Source organism: Ranitomeya imitator, chromosome 6, assembly GCF_032444005.1.
Source record: "Ranitomeya imitator isolate aRanImi1 chromosome 6, aRanImi1.pri, whole genome shotgun sequence".
NCBI lineage: Eukaryota > Metazoa > Chordata > Amphibia > Anura > Dendrobatidae > Ranitomeya > Ranitomeya imitator.
Window position 1 is genome coordinate 553136865 of NC_091287.1, and position 22838 is coordinate 553159702.

Consider the following 22838-nt stretch of genomic DNA (forward strand, 5'->3'; position numbering starts at 1 on the left):
CGGATGGCATCCAACTCAAGAGATTATCTATCATGATAAACAGGTTAGTGTGCAGACACTGAACCTGAAGGGTCGCTGAAAGATGTGAGCTACGAACAGAAACAAAAAAAATATATATCTGAATTGTGAATGTAAATGGAGCAACAAAAACGATAAAAAGAAATATAAATCTCCATGTACTGTTACCCAAATGGACATAAATATATATATTGATACATTGTATCACCCTTTAAAAACAAATAAACAAAACATCGCGCCGATGCCCCGACGGAGCGGCCCGGGCTCCCAGAATCACTGAATATGGAAATATCAGGAGCGTCATATATTTTTCGATAAAGTAAACTAAAGTGACAAGGACTTCAAACGAGCGACCTTTCCAGGAGCAGATGGTGGCGTCTCCCGAGGAGCGCGCATGTATAATTCACGGAGTGAAGGCTCCAGGTAGGCGCTTTCATCTCCGCTGCTCGGCCACTAAACCCCGACATATGATAAGTGTAGGGGGGAGGAGGAGGAGGAGGAGGAGGCTTCTTTCTTCTTCGTTCGTTAATGAATTTTAATTACTTTATATTGAGCCGATCTGATTGTTTCACCGGCGCCCGGAACATCTGCAGCCGCTTATTAAATATCAACGTTACAAAGTCGGATAAAGCCACACTCCCTCTACTAGGACTTAGAGGGGACAGATATTGCTCCTCTTTTTTCTGTTGCCCCCCAAATATTCAGGTTTATTTTTTTTTAGTTTTCCAATGCACCATACGGTTCCGGAGATAAGGACCTTCTTATTTACAGTTATGAAGGAGGCGGGGCTCGTAGGATCCTCGGGGGCGGGTCTTTAGATTCTCTGTAAGCCACACCCCTGGATAAAAATCATAAAAAAGAGTAATAAACAAAAATGCTCATTTCTCTGGAACTCTATGGCAGATTTATATATATATATAAAATAAAACTCAGAGAACAGTGGGAATAAAATAAGAGCAAACATTGCCCATGTCTGAGCAGGTGACGGAGTCTCCTAATTAATGTTGGTAAACCGAGAGTCCGGTCACAACACGAACCCCCCAAAAATGGTGGATCCTGATACAAGCTTTGAAACTGCAGCAAATAAAATAAAAAAAAGCCAATGTGACAGACGGGCTGAGGGCTGCGCCTCCTCTGTATGTCAGGCACAGAAGTTTACACAAACTTCATCTAAACTTTACTCAACCTAATCAGAAAGTTCTACAGACGAAAACATAACCGCATTGTAAAATATAAAAAGGGAACAACATTTTATCCTGGTAGAAAAAAAAAAAGGAAAAAAATCCACACCTGTTTCCAACAAAATAAAATCTCTCATCTTCTAACAAACCAAGTCTTGTGTTCAGAATGAAAAGTGCGGCCTAAGAAACGTGAGCCGGGCCGCAGCCACGGAGCAGAGGACGACCGCGGGCTCCGAAATCCAGGGGGACATGGTCTACACTGTCAAATGGGGCTACTCCTGGATCAAACATAACATGGAGGGTGATGGGTGACAAGTGATGGAGAATTCCTCTAAGTCACCAGGGAGGAGGAGTAAGAGGAAGAGCAAGAGGAAGAAAGAGGAAGAAGAGGAAGAAGAAGAAGAGGGAGAAGAGGAAGAAGAAGGGGAAGAAGAGGAAGAAGAAGAAGAGGAGGAAGAAGAGGAGGAAGAGGAAGAACAAGAGGAAGAGGAAGAAGAGGAAGAAGAGGAAGAGGAAAAAGAGGAAGAGGAAAAAGAGGAAGAGGAAAAAGGGGAAGAGGAAAAAGAGGAAGAGGAAAAAGAGGAAGAGGAAAAAGAGGAAGAGGAAAAAGAGGAAGAGGAAGAAGAGGAAGAAGAGGAAAAAGAAGAGGAAGAAGAAGAGGAAGAAGAAGAGGAAGAAGAAGAGGAAGAAGAGGAGGAAGAAGAAGAGGAAGAGGAGGAAGAAGAAAAGGAGGAGGAAGAAAAGGAGGAAGAAAAGGAAGAAGAGGAAGAAGAAAAGGAGGAAGGAGGAAGAGGAGGAAGAGAAGGATGAAGAAGAGGCAACAGGCGGCACATAGCAAGTGCCAGAGTACAGCATCTGCTACGCATCACTGATCCTCTGTATACTGCTGTCACTACACAGTACAGCACCGTCTACACCATCACTGACCCTCTGTATACCGCTTTCCCCCATAGTACAGCACTTTCTACACCATCACTGACCCTCTGTATACAGCTCTCCCTCCATAGTACAACACCGTCTACACCAGGGGTGTCAAACTGCATTCCTCGAGGGCTGCAAACAGGTCATGTTTTCAGGATTTCCTTGCATTGCACAGGTGATAATCACCTGCAGAGAATGATTGCAGCACCTTGTGCAATGCTAAGGAAATCTTGAAAACACGCATGGTTTGAGGCCCTCGAGGAATGCAGTTTGACACCCCTGGTCTACACCATCACTGACCCTCTGTATACCGCTCTCCCCCATAGAACAGCACCTTCTACACCATCACTGACCCTCTGTATACCGCTCTCCCCCATAGAACAGCACCTTCTACACCATCACTGACCCTCAGTATACTGCTCTCCCCCATAGTACAGCACTTTCTACATCACTGACCCTCAGTATACTGCTCTCCCCCATAGTACAGCACTTTCTACATCACTGACCCTCAGTATACCGCTCTCCCTCCATTTATGATTTTAGTGCTCACAACGAACACCATTTTTATTAGCAGAAATTTTATTTTTTTTGTTATTAATGCAGCTACAGAAAAACGTGTAGATGAAAAAAGTAAGTACCCCCTGTATATTTGGCCACATCTGGTAAACACCTTGGAAGCGGACTCCAGTCCTGTGTCCTCATATCTGGCCTTCCTGAATTATTCCTAATGGTAGAGCCGCCCGCATCTGGCACCTTGGCGGAATCGCCCATAGGACGTTCGCCGCCACAGGGCAAGGCCTGTAAATCTGGTCACCGAGTGGCGTCCGTGCCGTGGGAATCCTTTCATCGGGTTATCGATTGGTCGCTCTGCACTGACGCCGGGTTATCGATCGGTCGCTCTGCACTGATGCCGGGTTATCGATCTGTCACTGGTTATAGAGACATTTATTCTTATGGTAAATCATAGAACAAACGCGGCAGCACTCACCGGTCCTGTAGTCAGAAGTTCCTTTATTCAAATATAGACAAACATCTTCACGGCTCGGGGGAACAGGGCAGTGAGAGGAGTGTGCAGGAGGAGACGACGGCCGTTTCGCGCTTGAAACAGCACTTCTACGGGACCTGTAGAAGCGCTGTTTCAAGCGCGAAACGGCCGTCGTCTCCTCCTGCACACTCCTCTCACTGCCCTGTTCCCCCGAGCCGTGAAGATGTTTGTCTATATTTGAATAAAGGAACTTCTGGCTACAGGACCGGTGAGTGCTTCCGCGTTTGTTCTATGATTTACCATGATTTGATCTCTCATTTTCACGCGAGCACCTCCGTTTATGTATTGGATTACCACTTACTGAAAGTCTCCATTCAGCGTCTCTTTGGATTCTGCAGCTGTGCAGCTCACTTTTTTTCTTTTTGTTTTATTGGACATTTATTCTTATGCAAAAAAAGTGGTGACAATATGGAGTGATGGCGATTTAGCGGCCGGTCTACGAGCACCATGTCTAATATTACTGAGCCAACACCCCCATATAGCCATAATGCAGCCCCCTAATAAGATTGCGGACAGTCGGGTTCACCCCTTGGCTCTCGTGGTCCCCAATCAGCGGCTAATGAGCTGAAGACCCCAATCCCACCCGTTCCAAGACCTGTAATCATGGACAGGAGATGCTCTGCAGCTGTATGGAGGGGACAATTTCACATATTTCATGTCACAATGAGGATTTTTTTTGGCAGCGAGGAAGGACTAAGCAGCTTGTGTGGTGTATTGTGCCTGCGCGGCACTGATACCGCGGCTCTAATCTTACTTACTTGGTGCTGACTTGCTTTGGCCAAGTGGCGATTGGCAGATTCTACATGAGATGACGCCGTCTCAATATTGGCTTCAATGCTATCTGTAAAAATCCAGGACAGAGCGTTAGACGTGAGCGTATCTGCGGCACGATAGGACAGTGACGAGAGACGCCGGACGCCGCTAATACCATTAATGTGGAGCGTGGATTCTCGCCCCCTCAATCTATTGCCACCATATCAATTAGCGCGAAGGAGACGGAGCGACGTCCGACCCTGCGCCTTCCCAGCGGGCTCCGACCTGCGAGGGGGACGTCCTGAGCGCCACTTGTGACCAGCATGCCACAGGTTAAATTACAAACAAGCAGCGTCAGCCCTGGCAAATATTTTGCTTTTATTATTTTGATCCGACCTGTAGTAATACTGTTTATACTCTAGTCACATTCAAAGCTGCAAAAAAATGCTACCTGTCGATTGTAATTTGTGGGAAGTCTGCACAATAGGCTTATGGCTCCATCACCTGTGCTAAATCATCTAATGGTGTAATCACAAGAAAAAGGCTGTCACAGCGACAGCACTCTCCGAAACCATCACCGAGCATGCCCACAAGTGGCCCATAATGTGGCAGAGCATGATCACCAGCACTCTCCGAACCATCACCGAGCATGCCCACAAGTGTCCCATAATGTGGCAGAGCATGCCCACCAGCACTCTCCAAACCATCACCGAGCATGCCCACAAGTGTCCCATAATGTGACAGAGCATGCCCACCAGCACTCTCCGAACCATCACCGAGCATGCCCACAAGTGTCCCATAATGTGGCAGAGCATGCCCACCAGCACTCTCCAAACCATCACCGAGCATGCCCACAAGTGGCCCATAATGTGGCAGAGCATGCCCACCAGCACTCTCCAAACCATCACCGAGCATGCCCACAAGTGGCCCATAATGTGGCAGAGCATGCCCACCAGCACTCTCCGTGCATGCCCACAAGTGTCCCATAATGTGGCAGAGCATGCCCTCCAGCACTCTCCGAACCATCACAGAGCATGCCCACAAGTGTCCTATAATATGGCAGAGCATGCCCACCAGCACTCTCCGAGCATGCCCACAAGTGTCTCATAATGTGGCAGAGCATGCCCACCAGCACTCTCCGTGCATGCCCACAAGTGTCTCATAATGTGGCAGAGCATGCCCACCAGCACTCTCCGCGCATGCCCACAAGTGGCCCATAATGTGGCAGAGCATGATCACCAGCACTCTCCGAACCATCACCGAGCATGCCCACAAGTGTCCTATAATATGGCAGAGCATGCCCACCAGCACTCTCCGTGCATGCCCACAAGTGTCTCATAATGTGGCAGAGCATGCCCACCAGCACTCTCCGAACCATCACAGAGCATGCCCACAAGTGTCCCATAATGTGGCAGAGCATGCCCACCAGCACTCTCCGAACCATCACCGAGCATGCACACAAGTGTCCCATAATGTGGCAGAGCATGCCCACCAGCACTCTCCGAACCATCACCGAGCATGCCCACAAGTGTCCCATAATGTGGCAGAGCATGATCGCCAGCACTCTCCGAACCATCACCGAGCATGCCCACAAGTGTCCCATAATGTGACAGAGCATGCCCACCAGCACTCTCTGAGCCATCACCGAGCATGCCCACAAGTGTCCCATAATGTGACAGAGCATGCCCACCAGCACTCTCTGAGCCATCACCGAGCATGCCCACAAGTGTCCCATAATGTGACAGAGCATGCCCACCAGCACTCTCCGAAACCATCACCGAGCATGCCCACAAGTGTCCCATAATGTGAGAGCATGATAATCAGCACTCTCCGAAACCATCACTGAGCATGCCCACAAGTGTCCCATAATGTGGCAGAGAATGCCCTCCAGCACCCTCCAAACCATCACCACGCATGCCCACAAGTGGCCCATAATGTGGCAGAGGATGATCGCCAGCACGCTCCGAAACCATCACCGAGCATGCCCACAAGTGTCCCCTAATATGGCAGAGCCTGCCCACCAGCACCCTCCAAACCATCACCTTGCATGCCCACAAGTGTCCCCTAATGTGGCAGAGCCTGCCCACCAGCACCCTCCAAACCAACACCATGCATGCCCACAAGTGTCCCATAATGTGGCAGAGCCTGCCCACCAGCACCCTCCAAACCATCACCATGCATGCCCACAAGTGTCCCATAATGTGGCAGAGCATGCCCTCCAGCACGCTCCGAAACCATCACCATGCATGCCCACAAGTGTCCCATAATGTGGCAGAGCCTGCCCACCAGCACCCTCCAAACCATCACCATGCATGCCCACAAGTGTCCCATAATGTGGCAGAGCCTGCCCACCAGCACCCTCCAAACCATCACCATGCATGCCCACAAGTGTCCCATAATGTGGCAGAGCCTGCCCACCAGCACCCTCCAAACCATCACCATGCATGCCCACAAGTGTCCCATAATGTGGCAGAGCCTGCCCACCAGCACCCTCCAAACCATCACCATGCATGCCCACAAGTGTCCCATAATGTGGCAGAGCATGCCCTCCAGCGCACTCCGAAACCATCACCATGCATGCCCACAAGTGTCCCATAATGTGGCAGAGCATGCCCACCAGCACTCTCCGAAACCATCACCATGCATGCCCACAAGTGTCCCATAATGTGGTAGAGCATGATCGCCAGCACTCTCCGAAACCATCACCATGCATGCCCACAAGTGTCCCATAATGTGGCAGAGCCTGCCCACCAGCACCCTCCAAACCATCACCATGCATGCCCACAAGTGTCCCATAATGTGGCAGAGCCTGCCCACCAGCACCCTCCAAACCATCACCATGCATGCCCACAAGTGTCCCATAATGTGGCAGAGCCTGCCCACCAGCACCCTCCAAACCATCACCATGCATGCCCACAAGTGTCCCATAATGTGGCAGAGCATGCCCACCAGCACTCTCCGAAACCATCACCATGCATGCCCACAAGTGTCCCATAATGTGGTAGAGCATGATCGCCAGCACTCTCCGAAACCATCACCATGCATGCCCACAAGTGTCCCATAATGTGGCAGAGCCTGCCCACCAGCACCCTCCAAACCATCACCATGCATGCCCACAAGTGTCCCATAATGTGGCAGAGCCTGCCCACCAGCACCCTCCAAACCATCACCATGCATGCCCACAAGTGTCCCATAATGTGGCAGAGCCTGCCCACCAGCACCCTCCAAACCATCACCATGCATGCCCACAAGTGTCCCATAATGTGGCAGAGCCTGCCCACCAGCACCCTCCAAACCATCACCATGCATGCCCACAAGTGTCCCATAATGTGGCAGAGCCTGCCCACCAGCACCCTCCAAACCATCACCATGCATGCCCACAAGTGTCCCATAATGTGGCAGAGCATGCCCACCAGCACTCTCCAAACCATCACCATGCATGCCCACAAGTGTCCCATAATGTGGCAGAGCATGCCCACCAGCACTCTCCGAAACCATCACCATGCATGCCCACAAGTGTCCCATAATGTGGCAGAGCATGCCCACCAGCACTCTCCAAACCATCACCATGCATGCCCACAAGTGTCCCATAATGTGGTAGAGCATGATCGCCAGCACTCTCCGAAACCATCACCATGCATGCCCACAAGTGTCCCATAATGTGGCAGAGCATGCCCACCAGCACTCTCCAAACCATCACCATGCATGCCCACAAGTGTCCCATAATGTGGTAGAGCCTGCCCACCAGCACTCTCCGAAACCATCACCATGCATGCCCACAAGTGTCCCATAATGTGGCAGAGCCTGCCCACCAGCACCCTCCAAACCATCACCATGCATGCCCACAAGTGTCCCATAATGTGGCAGAGCATGCCCACCAGCACTCTCCGAAACCATCACCATGCATGCCCACAGCACTCTGCCATCCAACTGACGTTTCTTACATCCAGATGTCATTCCCAGAGCAGAGCAGTTCAGCTAAGATTTCAGCTTCCACAATCAAGTAAAAATTAGAATAAAAAATGCAGAATTAGTAAAAAAAAAAATGTTGATTATTTACTAAAAAAAAAAAGAATGCTTTACATTCCAAACATTTCAATGCAGCTCTGGATGTGATTGGATTAAAATCCTTATTGTAAAGCAAAATATATGCAACGTTTCTCAGCCGCACACAGACGGCAATGAGGACCGGAAGAAAATGTGCATTTATCTCAGAAAATATCGGCCACTAAATCAGGTGAATAATAAAACACATAATAAACCCGTAATAAAGCAGATTGTACACGTACCTATATCCTGACCTTGATCATACACTATAGATGCCAAATCTTTCATTATCTGATTGACATCCAACATATCACTCTGCAAAAAAGAAAAGAAAAACATAACCAACGGGATGAGAAGAGGCGATTAGTGACGGAGTCGGAATGCAGCTCTACATGTAACGGAACCGACAGGGTCGCTGCCCTCTGTGATACAAAGGTCCGGTACCGGGCACGTCCTGCGATGTGATGGGGCGATGGACCCGGAGTGACTACGGAGACCTCACACTGAGAAACCAGTAAGGGGTCTAATGTACGGTGATGTGGGGGCGAAGCCTGGCATCGACCATCATGGGGCACACAGCTCTATAGGTCACCATTACTAGCACGACCAAACTATAAAGGAGGGGCAGCACCGGGACTCCGAAAACCCAACCAAAAACGTCCTGCAAAGCATCGACGTCAGAGACCACGAAAGCAGAAAAGGTGAGTGAGGGGGGGAAGCGGGGGGGGGGGGGGGGGGTTAATGGCCAAATCTAATCTATTAACCCCCCACCCACTTACTAATATCCTGATGGGATATGAATCTCACATTTAAAGGGAACGTGTGGTGAGAGAATAACCAATTATTTACATCAGGTTTTAGTGTTATTTGTCTTTTTATAAAAATATAATTTGGACATGTTTTATTTTTCATGTGACAAGCTTTATTAACAATACAATTAGTAATCTTGCAACGTTCACACTGGCCACAGGGATTATTCTAGACTCGTACTTCCTGCACTTTAAGGCAGCATTATCAGCAGAGGCAGGGTAACAATGATTGATATCAGCAGGATATAGAGGTGTTAAATAACAGAACCCTCCATTTACAATAGGTGATGTCACAGCTCACCTCCTCCTCCTGTACAATGACTGATAACAAATCTATATACAGTAGATAACACAGGATCCACCATTCACAATAGGTGATGTCACAGCTCACCTCCTCCTCCTGTACAATGATCGATAACACCTCTATATACAGCAGATAACACAGGATCCACCATTCAAAATAGGTAATGTCACAGCTCACCTCCTCCTGTACAATGACTGATAACACGTCTATATACAGTAGATAATAAAGGATCCACCATTCACAATAGGTGATATCACAGCTCACCTCCTCCACCTGTACAATAACTGATATCTACTGTATATAGAGGAGTTAACACAGGATCCACCATTCAAAATAGGGGATGTCACAGCTCACCTCCTCCTCCTGTACAATGACTGATAACACCTCTATATACAGTAGATAACAGAGGATCCACCGTTCACAATAGGTGATATCACAGCTCACCTCCTCCTCCTGCACAATGACTGATAACACCTCTATATACAGTAGATAATAAAGGATCCACCATTCACAATAGGTGATGTCACAGCTCACCTCCTCCTCCTAGTATATAATGACTGATAACACCTCTATATACAGTAGATAACACAGGATCCACCATGCACAATAGGTGATGTCACAGCTCACCTCCTCCTCCTGTACAATAACTGATAACACCTCTATATACAGTAGATAACAGAGGATCCACCATAATACTATATGGAGGACTATGTGGTGCCCGTAATACTATATGGAGGACTATGTGGTGCCCGTAATACTATATGGAAGACTATGTGGTGCCCATATTTCTGTATGGAGGACTATATGGTGAACATAATACTGTATGGAGAATTATGTGGTGTCCATAATACTTTATGGAAGACTATGTGGTGCCCAAAATACTATATGGAGGACTATGTTGTGCCCATATTTCTGTATGGAGGACTATATGGTGCCTATAACACTGTATGGAGGACTATGTGGATAATACTGTATGGAGGACTATGTGGTGTCCATAATACTGTATGGAGGACTATGTGGTGCCCATAATACTGTATGGAGGACTATGTGGTGTCCATAATACTGTATGGAGGACTATGTGGTGCCCATAATACTGTATGGAGGACTATTTGGTGCCCATAATACTGTGCGGTGGACTATATGGTGCCCATAATACTGTATGGAGGACTATGTTGTGCCCATATTTCTGTATGGAGGACAATGTGGTGCCCATAATACTGTATGGAGAATTATGTGGTGCCCATATTTCTGTATGGAGGACTTAAGGTACCGTCACACTAGACGATATCGCTAGCGATCCGTGACGTTGCAGCGTCCTGGCTAGCGATATCGTCCAGTGTGACAGGCAGCAGCGATCAGGCCCCTGCTGTGCTGTCGCTGGTCGGGGAAGAAAGTCCAGAACTTTATTTCGTCGCTGGACTCCCCGTAGACATCGCTGAATCGGCGTGTGTGACACCGATTCAGCGATGTCTTCGCTGGTAACCAGGGTAAACATCGGGTAACTAAGTGCAGGGCCGCACTTAGTAACCCGATGTTTACCCTGGTTACCATCGTTAAAGTAAAAAAAACAACCACTACATACTTACCTACCGCTGTCTGTCCTCGGCGCTCTGCTTCTCTGGTCTGGCTGTGAGCGCCGGGCAGCTGGAAAGCAGAGCGGTGACGTCACCGCTCTGCTTTCCAGCCGCTGTGCTCACAGCCAGACCAGAGAAGCAGAGCGCCGAGGACAGACAGCGGTAGGTAAGTATGTAGTGGTTGTTTTTTTTACTTTAACGATGGTAACCAGGGTAAACATCGGGTTACTAAGTGCGGCCCTGCGCTTAGTTACCCGATGTTTACCCTGGTTACCGGCATCGTTGGTCGCTGGAGAGTTGTCTGTGTGACAGCTCTCCAGCGACCAAACAGCGACGCTGCAGAGATCCGGATCGTTGTCGGTATCGCTGCAGCGTCGCCAAGTGTGACGGTACCTTAAGTGGTGCCCATAATACTGTGTGGAGGACTATGTGGTGGCCATAATACTGTATGGAGGACTATGTGGTGCCCATAATACTGTATGGAGGACTATGTGGTGAACATAATACTGTATGGAGGACTATGTGGTGAACATAATACTGTATGGAGGACTATGTGGTGAACATAATACTGTATGGAGGACTATGTGGTGCCCATAATACTGTATGGAGGACTATGTGGTGCCCATAATACTGTATGGAGGACTATGTGGTGAACATAATACTGTATGGAGGACTATGTGGTGAACATAATACTGTATGGAGGACTATGTGGTGAACATAATACTGTATGGAGGACTATGTGGTGGCCATAATACTGTATGGAGCAATATGTGGTGCCCATAATACTGTATGGAGGACTATGTGGTGAACATAATACGGTATGGAGGACTATGTGGTGAACATAATACTGTGTGGAGGACTATGTGGTGAACATAATACGGTATGGAGGACTATGTGGTGCCCATAATACTGTGTGGAGGACTATGTGGTGAACATAATACGGTATGGAGGACTATGTGGTGCCCATAATACTGTGTGGAGGACTATGTGGTGGCCATAATACTGTATGGAGCAATACGTGGGGCTCATTATCCTGTATAGAGAACTTCACTGTCCAGTTCCTGACCCATTGTAGAGTTTACGATAGAGATCACTCATGTGATGTGAGGAGTGAAATCTTTGGCATTGTACTACACCTGTACTTCTCTGCTGTATCTGTGCACCATGGACTGTGGTAAGTGTTAAAGGGGCCACTGAGACTCTTTTGCTCGGAGCCCACAAATATCTGAAGCCTGCTCTGCCCCTTTTCCCAATGCTTTACACTGCATCTCTGCTCTTATAGGACACAATCAAAGTGGCAGCACTATTGGCATTGGAGACAGTCTGAGGTCATCCGTCATTTGGGTCCCTATAGAGCAGTGCTGCAATGTAAAGTACTGATAAGCAGAATTAGCAGCAGACGGGAGGAATAATAACAGTTTTCCATAACTTTATGGTCGGAGACGGCCCCTGATCCTGATGACTATAGGAGTGGGGACACAGTAAGCTGTTCTGCGAGTGTCAGTCTCAACTGCAGGCGTAGAATTCTATTCCTGAAGCAGGAGGCCCAGGATGAGCCGGGTAATATTAACATCTCCAGGGCCATGACTGATATCAGGAAATCTCATTTTCGTGGCACCATTAAGTCTTTCAACCCTCAACAATTCTTTCTTCTTTTCGACTCAACTTTCTGCCCTCAATTCCTCTCCTTCTTAGCGAGATCTGAACCATCGTCTGGATGGATTCAATTTTGTTTGTAGATTGAATTTGGGATTCTCCGGGGCTGTAAATCTCCTGATATTGCGGCTGTGACACCGGCCGGCGAGAAACGTCCCCGTGTCAAACAATGGCCTTATTGTCAACGGAGCCGGAGAGGAGAAAAATGAGGTTCAACTCCATTAGAGGTCTGTGCAGGTGGAGGGGTGGGGTGCAGCTCCCCAGCAGTACGGGGGGCCGCAGGCATGAAGCCAGAGATAAGACACCCCAAAGGGGGGGACAAGTGGTGGGTTGCACCTCGGCTCTGCAGGGGACAGGTGATGGGTTGCACCTCGGCTCTGCAGGGGACAGGTGATGGGTCGCACCTCGGCTCTGCAGGGGACAGGCGATGGGTCGCACCTTGGCTCTGCAGGGGACAGGCGATGGGTCGCACCTTGGCTCTGCAGGGGACAGGTGATGGGTCGCACCTCGGCTCTGCAGGGGACAGGCGATGGGTCGCACCTTGGCTCTGCAGGGGACAGGTGATGGGTCCCACCTCGGTTCTGCAGGGGACAGGTGATGGGTCGCACCTCCGCTCTGCAGGGGACCGGTGATGGGTCGCACCTCGGCTCTGCAGGGGACAGGTGATGGGTCGCACCTCGGCTCTGCAGGGGACAGGCGATGGGTCGCACCTTGGCTCTGCAGGGGACAGGCGATGGGTCGCACCTTGGCTCTGCAGGGGACAGGTGATGGGTCCCACCTCGGTTCTGCAGGGGACAGGTGATGGGTCGCACCTCCGCTCTGCAGGGGACCGGTGATGGGTCGCACCTCGGCTCTGCAGGGGACAGGCGATGGTCGCACCTCGGCTCTGCAGGGGACAGGCGATGGTCGCACCTCGGCTCTGCAGGGGACAGGGGATGGTCGCACCTCAGCTCTGCAGGAGACAGGTGATAGGTCGCACATCCGCTCTGCAGGGGACAGGTGATGGGTCGCACCTCCGCTCTGCAGGGGACCGGTGATGGGTCCCACCTTGGCTCTGCAGGGGACCGGTGATGGGTCGCACCTTGGCTCTGCAGGGGACAGGCGATGGTCGCACCTCGGCTCTGCAGGGGACAGGGGATGGTCGCACCTCAGCTCTGCAGGGGACAGGTGATGGGTCGCACATCCGCTCTGCAGGGGACAGGTGATGGGTCGCACCTCGGCTCTGCAGGGGACAGGCGATGGGTTGCACATCGGCTCTGCAGGGGACAGGTGATGGGTTGCACCTCGGCTCTGCAGGGGACCGGTGATGGGTCGCACCTTGGCTCTGCAGGGGACAGGTGATGGGTCGCACCTCGGCTCTGCAGGGGACAGGTGATGGTCGCACCTCGGCTCTGCAGGGGACAGGTGATGGTCGCACCTCGGCTCTGCAGGGGACAGGTGATGGGTCGCACCTCGGCTCTGCAGGGGACAGGTGATGGGTTGCACCTCGGCTCTGCAGGGGACAGGTGATGGGTCGCACCTCGGCTCTGCAGGGGACAGGTGATGGGTCGCACCTCGGCTCTGCAGGGGACAGGCGATGGGTTGCACCTCGGCTCTGCAGGGGACAGGCGATGGGTTGCACCTCGGCTCTGCAGGGGACAGGTGATGGGTTGCACCTCGGCTCTGCAGGGGACAGGTGATGGGTTGCACCTCGGCTCTGCAGGGGACAGGCGATGGGTTGCACCTCGGCTCTGCAGGGGACAGGTGATGGGTTGCACCTCGGCTCTGCAGGGGACAGGTGATGGGTCGCACCTCGGCTCTGCAGGGGACAGGCGATGGGTCGTACCTCAATTAGCTTTACAGCCTCCTCTTTCTGATGGATCTGCTCAAGATCTTCCTCTGTGATCTCAGACACGTCCTGGTCCCGGCTCGGCCACTGCTCATCATCACCATTAAAGATATTCTCATCGTCCTCAATGTCAGAGAAAGGGGAGCGAGGGCTCTGCAGGGAGAGGAGAGGAAGGGGTTAACACCAATATATCTGCCACTGGGGGCCGCGCCCGGCGCCAGCTATATGGCTCATAATATGGCATACACCGCCAGCGATACGGCTCATAATACGGCATACACCGCCAGCGATACGGCACATAATATGGCATACACCGCCAGCGATACGGCACATAATATGGCATACACCGCCAGCGATACGGCTCATAATATGGCATACACCGCCAGCGATACGGCTCATAATATGGCATACACCGCCAGCGATACGGCTCATAATATGGCATACACCGCCAGCGATACGGCACATAATATGGCATACACCGCCAGCGATACGGCACATAATATGGCATACACCGCCAGCGATACGGCACATAATATGGCATACACCCCCAGCGATACGGCACATAATATGGCATACACCGCCAGCGATACGGCACATAATATGGCATACACCGCCAGCGATACGGCACATAATATGGCATACACCACCAGCGATACGGCACATAATATGGCATACACCACCAGCGATACGGCTCATAATATGGCATACACCGCCAGCGATACGGCACATAATATGGCATACACCGCCAGCGATACGGCACATAATATGGCATACACCGCCAGCGATACGGCACATAATATGGCATACACCGCCAGCGATACGGCACATAATATGGCATACACCGCCAGCGATACGGCACATAATATGGCATACACCACCAGCGATACGGCTCATAATATGGCATACACCGCCAGCGATACGGCTCATAATATGGCATACACCGCCAGCGATACGGCACATAATATGGCATACACCGCCAGCGATACGGCACATAATATGGCATACACCACCAGCGATACGGCACATAATATGGCATACACCGCCAGCGATACGGCACATAATATGGCATACACCGCCAGCGATACGGCACATAATACGGCATACACCGCCAGCGATACGGCTCATAATATGGCATACACCGCCAGCTATATGGCTCATAATATGGCATACACCGCCAGCGATACGGCACATAATATGGCATACACCGCCAGCGATACGGCACATAATATGGCATACACCGCCAGCGATACGGCTCATAATATGGCATACACCGCCAGCTATATGGCTCATAATATGGCATACACCGCCAGCGATACGGCACATAATATGGCATACACCGCCAGCGATACGGCACATAATATGGCATACACCGCCAGCGATACGGCTCATAATATGGCATACACCGCCAGCGATACGGCTCATAATATGGCATACACCGCCAGCGATACGGCACATAATATGGCATACACCGCCAGCGATACGGCACATAATATGGCATACACCGCCAGCGATACGGCTCATAATATGGCATACACCGCCAGCGATACGGCTCATAATATGGCATACACCGCCAGCGATACGGCACATAATATGGCATACACCGCCAGCGATACGGCTCATAATATGGCATACACCGCCAGCGATACGGCACATAATATGGCATACACCGCCAGCGATACGGCACATAATATGGCATACACCACCAGCGATACGGCACATAATATGGCATACACCGCCAGCGATACGGCACATAATATGGCATACACCGCCAGCGATACGGCACATAATACGGCATACACCGCCAGCGATACGGCTCATAATATGGCATACACCGCCAGCTATATGGCTCATAATATGGCATACACCGCCAGCGATACGGCACATAATATGGCATACACCGCCAGCGATACGGCACATAATATGGCATACACCGCCAGCGATACGGCTCATAATACGGCATACACCGCCAGCTATATGGCTCATAATATGGCATACACCGCCAGCGATATGGCTCATAATATGGCATACACCGCCAGCGATACGGCATATAATATGGCATACACCGCCAGCGATACGGCTCATAATACGGCATACACCGCCAGCGATACGGCACATAATATGGCATACACCGCCAGCGATACGGCATATAATATGGCATACACCGCCAGCGATACGGCACATAATATGGCATACACCGCCAGCGATACGGCATATAATATGGCATACACCGCCAGCGATACGGCATATAATATGGCATACACCGCCAGCGATACGGCATATAATATGGCATACACCGCCAGCGATACGGCACATAATATGGCATACACCGCCAGCGATACGGCTCATAATACGGCATACACCGCCAGCGATACGGCATATAATATGGCATACACCGCCAGCGATACGGCACATAATATGGCATACACCGCCAGCGATACGGCACATAATATGGCATACACCGCCAGCGATACGGCACATAATACAGCATACACCGCCAGCGATACCGCATATAATATGGTATACACCGCCAGCGATACGGCACATAATATGGCATACACCGCCAGCGATACAGCACATAATACGGCATACACCGCCAGCGATACGGCACATAATACGGCATACACCGCCAGCGATACGGCACATAATACGGCATACACCGCCAGCGATACGGCACATAATATGGCATACACCGCCAGCGATACGGCACATAATACGGCATACACCGCCAGCGATACGGCACATAATACGGCATACACCGCCAGCGATACGGCACATAATACGGCATACACCGCCAGCGATACGGCACATAATACGGCATACACCGCCAGCGATACGGCAATTAATATGGTATACACCGCCAGCGATACGGCACATAATACGGCATACACCGCCAGCGATACGGCAATTAATATGGTATACACCGCCAGCGATACGGCACATAATACGGTATACACCGCCAGCGATACGGCATATAATATGGCATACACCGCCAGCGATACGGCATATAATATGGCATACACCGCCAGCGATACGGCACATAATACGGCATACACCGCCAGCGATAGGGCACATAATACGGCATACACCGCCAGCGATACGGCACATAATACGGCATACACCGCCAGCGATACGGCACATAATACGGCATACACCGCCAGCGATACGGCACATAATATGGCATACACCGCCAGCGATACGGCACAAAATACGGCATACACCGCCAGCGATACGGCACATAATACGGCATACACCGCCAGCGATACCGCATATAATACGGCATACACCGCCAGCGATACGGCACATAATATGGCATACACCGCCAGCGATACGGCTCATAATACGGCATACACCGCCAGCGATACGGCAATTAATATGGTATACACCGCCACTTTTCAGCCACCGAGCCGAGATCCTGAGATGTTGGAGGAACTGTAAAGTATATTGGAAGTAGCAGAACTTTCCGGCATATAATGGGCCCAGATGAGGAGGGTGGTCCCGGGTCGCCCCCCGCACACCTGTCCTCCGCATTCAGTAACGCCATGTTGTGCCGGCGCGCTACAGACTGGTAATGACGCGGCGGCCGCTCCTGGCAACCATCAGCCATTGTACAACGGAGACAATTAAGCTAATTAAACAATTAAACCAGCGGGGACCTTTTAGCTGTTAATCTGCACAAAGCCGCGGCCCCCCGTCCAAACTCTGCTTTAATTAATGGAGGCTTTGTGCTCCGTGTAAGCGGCTGGATAGGGGACCGGAGGGAAGAGCCCACCGCCTCCGACATACGGGGTCACCGACGGGCACTGGGTGCTATACCCTCTTAAAGGGGACTGGACCTAGGCATTGTCTGAGCGAGCGGTGGGCTTCTAGGCCCCTTTAGTGCCGGGAAGGGAGTATAAGTGGCCATGATTATCCGAGAGGAAAGATGGAAGACAGTCGTGCTGACACCTGGGAGCCTGGAGACACCACTTTTGGTCAATGGTGGGAGTCGGACCCCCAATAATTCCAACCTAAGGAACACGTCGCAAACACCGATGCAACTGTCACAAAATATCAGCGAGGGCACCAACTACAAGAAATCCAGACATCTTATGACTTGAATGTCTCAGGGAAGGTTCACGCGGCCATTTCCAGCCCGATGGGAGTCTTGGACGTGCAGTTGTAGATTTGCTCATCCTGAGCTCCCAGATTCATGACCGGCATGCCGACGCTGCAGTGAAGACTGGCACAAGGAAAGAGCACAGAGATTGTATCTGGAGAACAAGGTGGGAATATATCTGACTACACCATCTACAATCTTCTGCTCATCCAGTTCATCTGCTCATCCTGAGCCTCCTGATTCACCGAACAGAACGCAAACACTAGGCGGTCCGGACTGACGCGTGCAGATAGACTGGCGGTATTCAGGGACTCTAGAAAACTGGGTGACAAGCGGTAAATGAAAACGAGAGAGTGAAGGGCGCAGTCCGTTATCTGAGCTCCCGTCAGGAGCCGCCATGACGAAGATCCTTGGTCTTAAGGATTCGGCTCGCAGCACAGACCAGCCGGAGAGCGGCACCCGGAGCCACAGACATGGCGGCCTCGTCCGGGGAAAGCTTGTCGGGGGCTCCATCGTTATATAGATGTGCAGAGACGTCCCACCTGCGAAAGCCACCAGAACAGCGCCATCACCCAGCTTTCCTACACTCCTGTACGGCAGCACTCAGCTGTAAAGGCGGACCTACCTAACGGTGTCACCCAGATAGAGCGAAGAAAGAGGGCTCCAAAACCGGGGCCTCAGAAGGGGGCAGAGGTGACGTCCTACTCTCCCCTACGATCCCTGGCAGTTAGACGTGAAGCACTCTCAGCTGTACAGGAGACTGCCTCTCCGGGGCGACACAGACTTCATTCAAGTTCTTCACACTGATGCCATAAAATTTTGCAACTTCAGTAAGACAACATCCCAGGGACCTGTCATTGTGGCCTAACCCTGTAGACAGAAAGTTGTATCTGCCGTACAGGATACTGCCTCTCTACGGAACACAAACGTTTCACGTTCTTTCCCCCAATGTCGATAACTGCTGAAATTTACAGCAAAACAAGAGGGAAACATTGTAGGAGCGACAATGCTATTATTACGGGCCAGTACTGTACTGACTGGGAGACAGGACTGCATCTGCTGTATAGCAGACTACCGCCCCATGTAACACAGACTTGTCTCAAGTCATAAAGGAACGTTGCAACTTCAGAAGAACAAAAGTAAGAAAAAAGCGACAGGGACAGGAACACACAAATTATTTTGTTGTGCTCCCTTTTAAATGAGACAGAACGTTTTATCTGCCGTACAGGAGACTGCCTCTAAAAAAAAAAAAAAAAAAAGAAGAAGAAAAATGGAAGCTATTATTCTGGCCCACCCTGTACAGAGACAGATGCAGCACAGCAGGTGTAGACAGGCTAATCTCGGCGTGGAGCTCCCCTTTAACAGGCACATGACGGGCAGCAAAGACCAGAGTGTCGGCCATGACGAGCAGCCGCTTCCTCCCAACCTGTCCTCTAGCGCAGACATCCTTGCCGGCTTGAGAGATTTACGGTGGCGAATCCCAGTGCCGGGACCGATGCAATCAGGCGCAGAAGGCTGCCGCATCCGAGGAGCCGCCGACACCGAAATCTATAGGGAAGGTGAGAAGGCGTTTAAGTGTGAACACGCACCATGTCAGGATGAGGCCGCTAATCCGATAGGCAGATGATAAAATGGCAACTTAGAACTATAGAGATGTAACTGCATATTCCCATGGCGGAGCGGTGTGTGCTCCGCAGCGGCGCGGGGACTGGCGACGAATCCAGAAGACCATAGAAACAAACGGAGTGACATCCTACAAGGCGGTGGATCAGAAGAGTTCCCGGGGAAGGGAAAGAGCAGATCAAAAGTAATCTATGATCATTGATGGAGAGCTGACAGCGCCACCACTTCCTCTGACTGTGCTTGGTACTGCAGCCTAAGCCATCAGACAATAGATATTGATCCGGAGGGGTGAGGGGCGCAGATGCTTGGGCCAGGAGGTGCACGTTACTTGATCTGATGTAGATAGGGGAGCGGACTCTCAATCCAAGAGGTGCTCGCTCCTCCATCTAAGAGGGTGGTGGCGGGTCTGCAAAACTCAAGAAGTACACGATCATAGATCCAAAGACGTGGGAGTGCGGAGACTCAAACTGAGGGGAAGGAGCAGACATACAATCTAAGAGGTGCACGTTTGTCGATATGAGGAGCGTGGGGTTGTGGACCCTCGATCCGAGGGAGTGCAGACACTCAATCCAAGAGGTGCACATTCGTTGATCCGAGAGTGTAGGCCGTGGGTTGCTGATCCAAGGGTGTGGGGTCGTGGGCCATCGTTGCAAGGGAGTGGGAGCACAAACACTCAATCCAACAGGTGCACATTCATAGATCCGAGGGTGTGGGGTCGCGGGCCATCATTCCAAGGGTGGGAGGTCGCGGGCCAACGTTCCAAGGGTGTGAGGTCATGGGCCATCGCTCCAAGGGAGTGGGAGCACAAACACTCAATCCAACAGGTGCACATTCATAGATCCGAGGGTGTGGGGTCGCGGGCCATCATTCCAAGGGTGGGAGGTCGCGGGCCAACGTTCCAAGGGTGTGAGGTCATGGGCCATCGCTCCAAGGGAGTGGGAGCACAAACACTCAATCCAACAGGTGCACGTTCATAGATCCGAGGGTGTGGGGTCGCGGGCCATCGTTCCAAGGGAGTGGGAGCGCAAACACTCAATCCAAGAGGTGCACGTTCATAGATCCAAGGGTCTGGGGTTGTGCGCCATCGTTCCAAGGGAGTGGGAGCGCAAACACTCAATCCAAGAGGTGCACGTTCATAGATCCAAGGGTGAGGGGTCGCGGGCCATCGTTCCAAGGGTGTGAGGTCGTGAGCCATTGTTCCAAGGGAGTGGAAGCACAAACACTCAATCCAAGAGGTGCACGTTCATACATCCGAGGGTGTGGGGTTGTGGGCCATCGTTCCAAGGGAGTGGGAGCACAAACACTCAATCCAAGAGGAGCACATTCATAGATCCGAGGGTGTGGGGTCGCGGGCCATCGCTCCAAGGGTGTGAGGTCATGGGCCATCATTCCAAGGGTGTGGGAGCGCAAACACTCAATCCAAGAGGTACACATTTATGGATCCGAGGGTGTGGGGTCGCGGGCCATCGTTCCAAAGGTGTGGGAGCGCTAACACTCAATCCAAGAGGTACACATTTATGGATCCGAGGGTGTGGAGTCGCGGGCCATCGTTCCAAGGGAGTGGGGTCGTACTCAATCCAAGAGGTGCACGCTACTCTATTCTAAGGGGTTGTGGCCCAAATGCTCCATCTGAAAAGGGGCGCAGACACTAGATACAAGAGCTGCACGCTCCTCATTCTGAGGAGGGGGAGCGCTCCTCAAACGATGGCGGACTTGGAGATGACTGTGGGGGCATTCATAGATCTGAGGAGGGTGTGGACACTTACTGATCTCAGGGAGGGGGGTGCGCTTCAAAATGAGGAAGGTCCTTGATTAAAAAGGGTAGGTGGTCGATTTGAGGGAGGTGGGTCAGGGCCTGGTCATAGTGAGGAGGCGAGAGGGTGGGGATAGCCTGAATATTTTGGTCCATGAATTCACTGGCTGAATATTTAGGTGGAAGGAGTATCATGGACCTCTCATTGTGCCCCCCACCTGTATGGACAGTCCGTCAGCGCTGAGGTCCCGGTACATCCCGTTACTATCCTGTGGATTTCTTGAGTGCTCGGATCTGGTAAATATGGCGGCTCCTCGTCAGCCGAGTGGCGGTGCGCTCCCATGTCAGAGCTGCTCATTCTGCTTCTATTCCTGTCCTCTCGCACAAACTGCTCAGATGAAAATGTACAAGGAAATGTCACGCTGTATTTGCCTTTATCATTCCTGCGCAGACGGCTCCAAAGGACGGAAACTTTCCTATTTGTTCCAGAAGCACTTAGCAAAATGGACAGCAACGTTTGCTATTCTGAGACATGAAGGGGGGGAAGTAAAGTAAATGGTGACGGCGTGCTGCAAGGAGCGGAGCCCGGACAGAGCGCTACAAGGAGCGGAGCCCGGACAGCGCGCTGCAAGGAGAGGAGCCCGGACGGCGCGCTGCAAGGAGTGGAGCCCGGACGGCGCAATGCAAGGAGAGGAGCCCGGACGGCACGCTGCAAGGAGAGGAGCCCGGATGGCACGCTGCAAAGAACGGAGCGCTCAAGGAGCGGAGCCCGGACGGCGCGCTGCAAGGAGAGGAGCCCGGACGGCGCGCTGCAAGGAGAGGAGCCCGGATGGCACGCTGCAAGGAACGGAGCGCTCAAGGAGCGGAGCCCGGACGGCGCGCTGCAAGGAGAGGAGCCCGGATGGCACGCTGCAAGGAACGGAGCGCTCAAGGAGAGGAGCCCGGACGGCGCGCTGCAAGGAGTGGAGCCCGGACGGCGCAATGCAAGGAGAGGAGCCCGGACGGCGCTCTGCAAGGAGAGGAGCCCGGATGGCACGCTGCAAGGAACGGAGCCCATACGGAGCGGAGCCCGGACGGCGCGCTGCAAGGAGAGGAGCCCGGACGGCGCGCTGCAAAGAGAGGAGCCCGGATGGCGCGCTGCAAGGAGAGGAGCCCGGACGGCGCGCTGCAAGGAGTGGAGCCCGGACGGCGCAATGCAAGGAGAGGAGCCCGGACGGCGCGCTGCAAGGA

The 22838-nt window shown here is 51.8% G+C and overlaps 1 protein-coding gene across 5 annotated transcripts in view; it reads right to left on the minus strand.

The window, feature by feature from the left end:
- TSNARE1 (t-SNARE domain containing 1) overlaps positions 1–22838 on the minus strand; it is a 348915-nt gene that overhangs the window by 156711 nt on the left and 169366 nt on the right. For all 5 annotated transcript variants that reach the window (XM_069731990.1, XM_069731989.1, XM_069731986.1 and 2 more), the window contains 3 exons: positions 14134–14289; positions 8208–8280; positions 3924–4006 (listed from right to left, as the gene is read on the minus strand). In XM_069731990.1, the coding sequence (XP_069588091.1) occupies positions 3924–4006; positions 8208–8280; positions 14134–14289 (312 nt within the window). The remainder of the gene's footprint in view (positions 1–3923; positions 4007–8207; positions 8281–14133; positions 14290–22838) is intronic.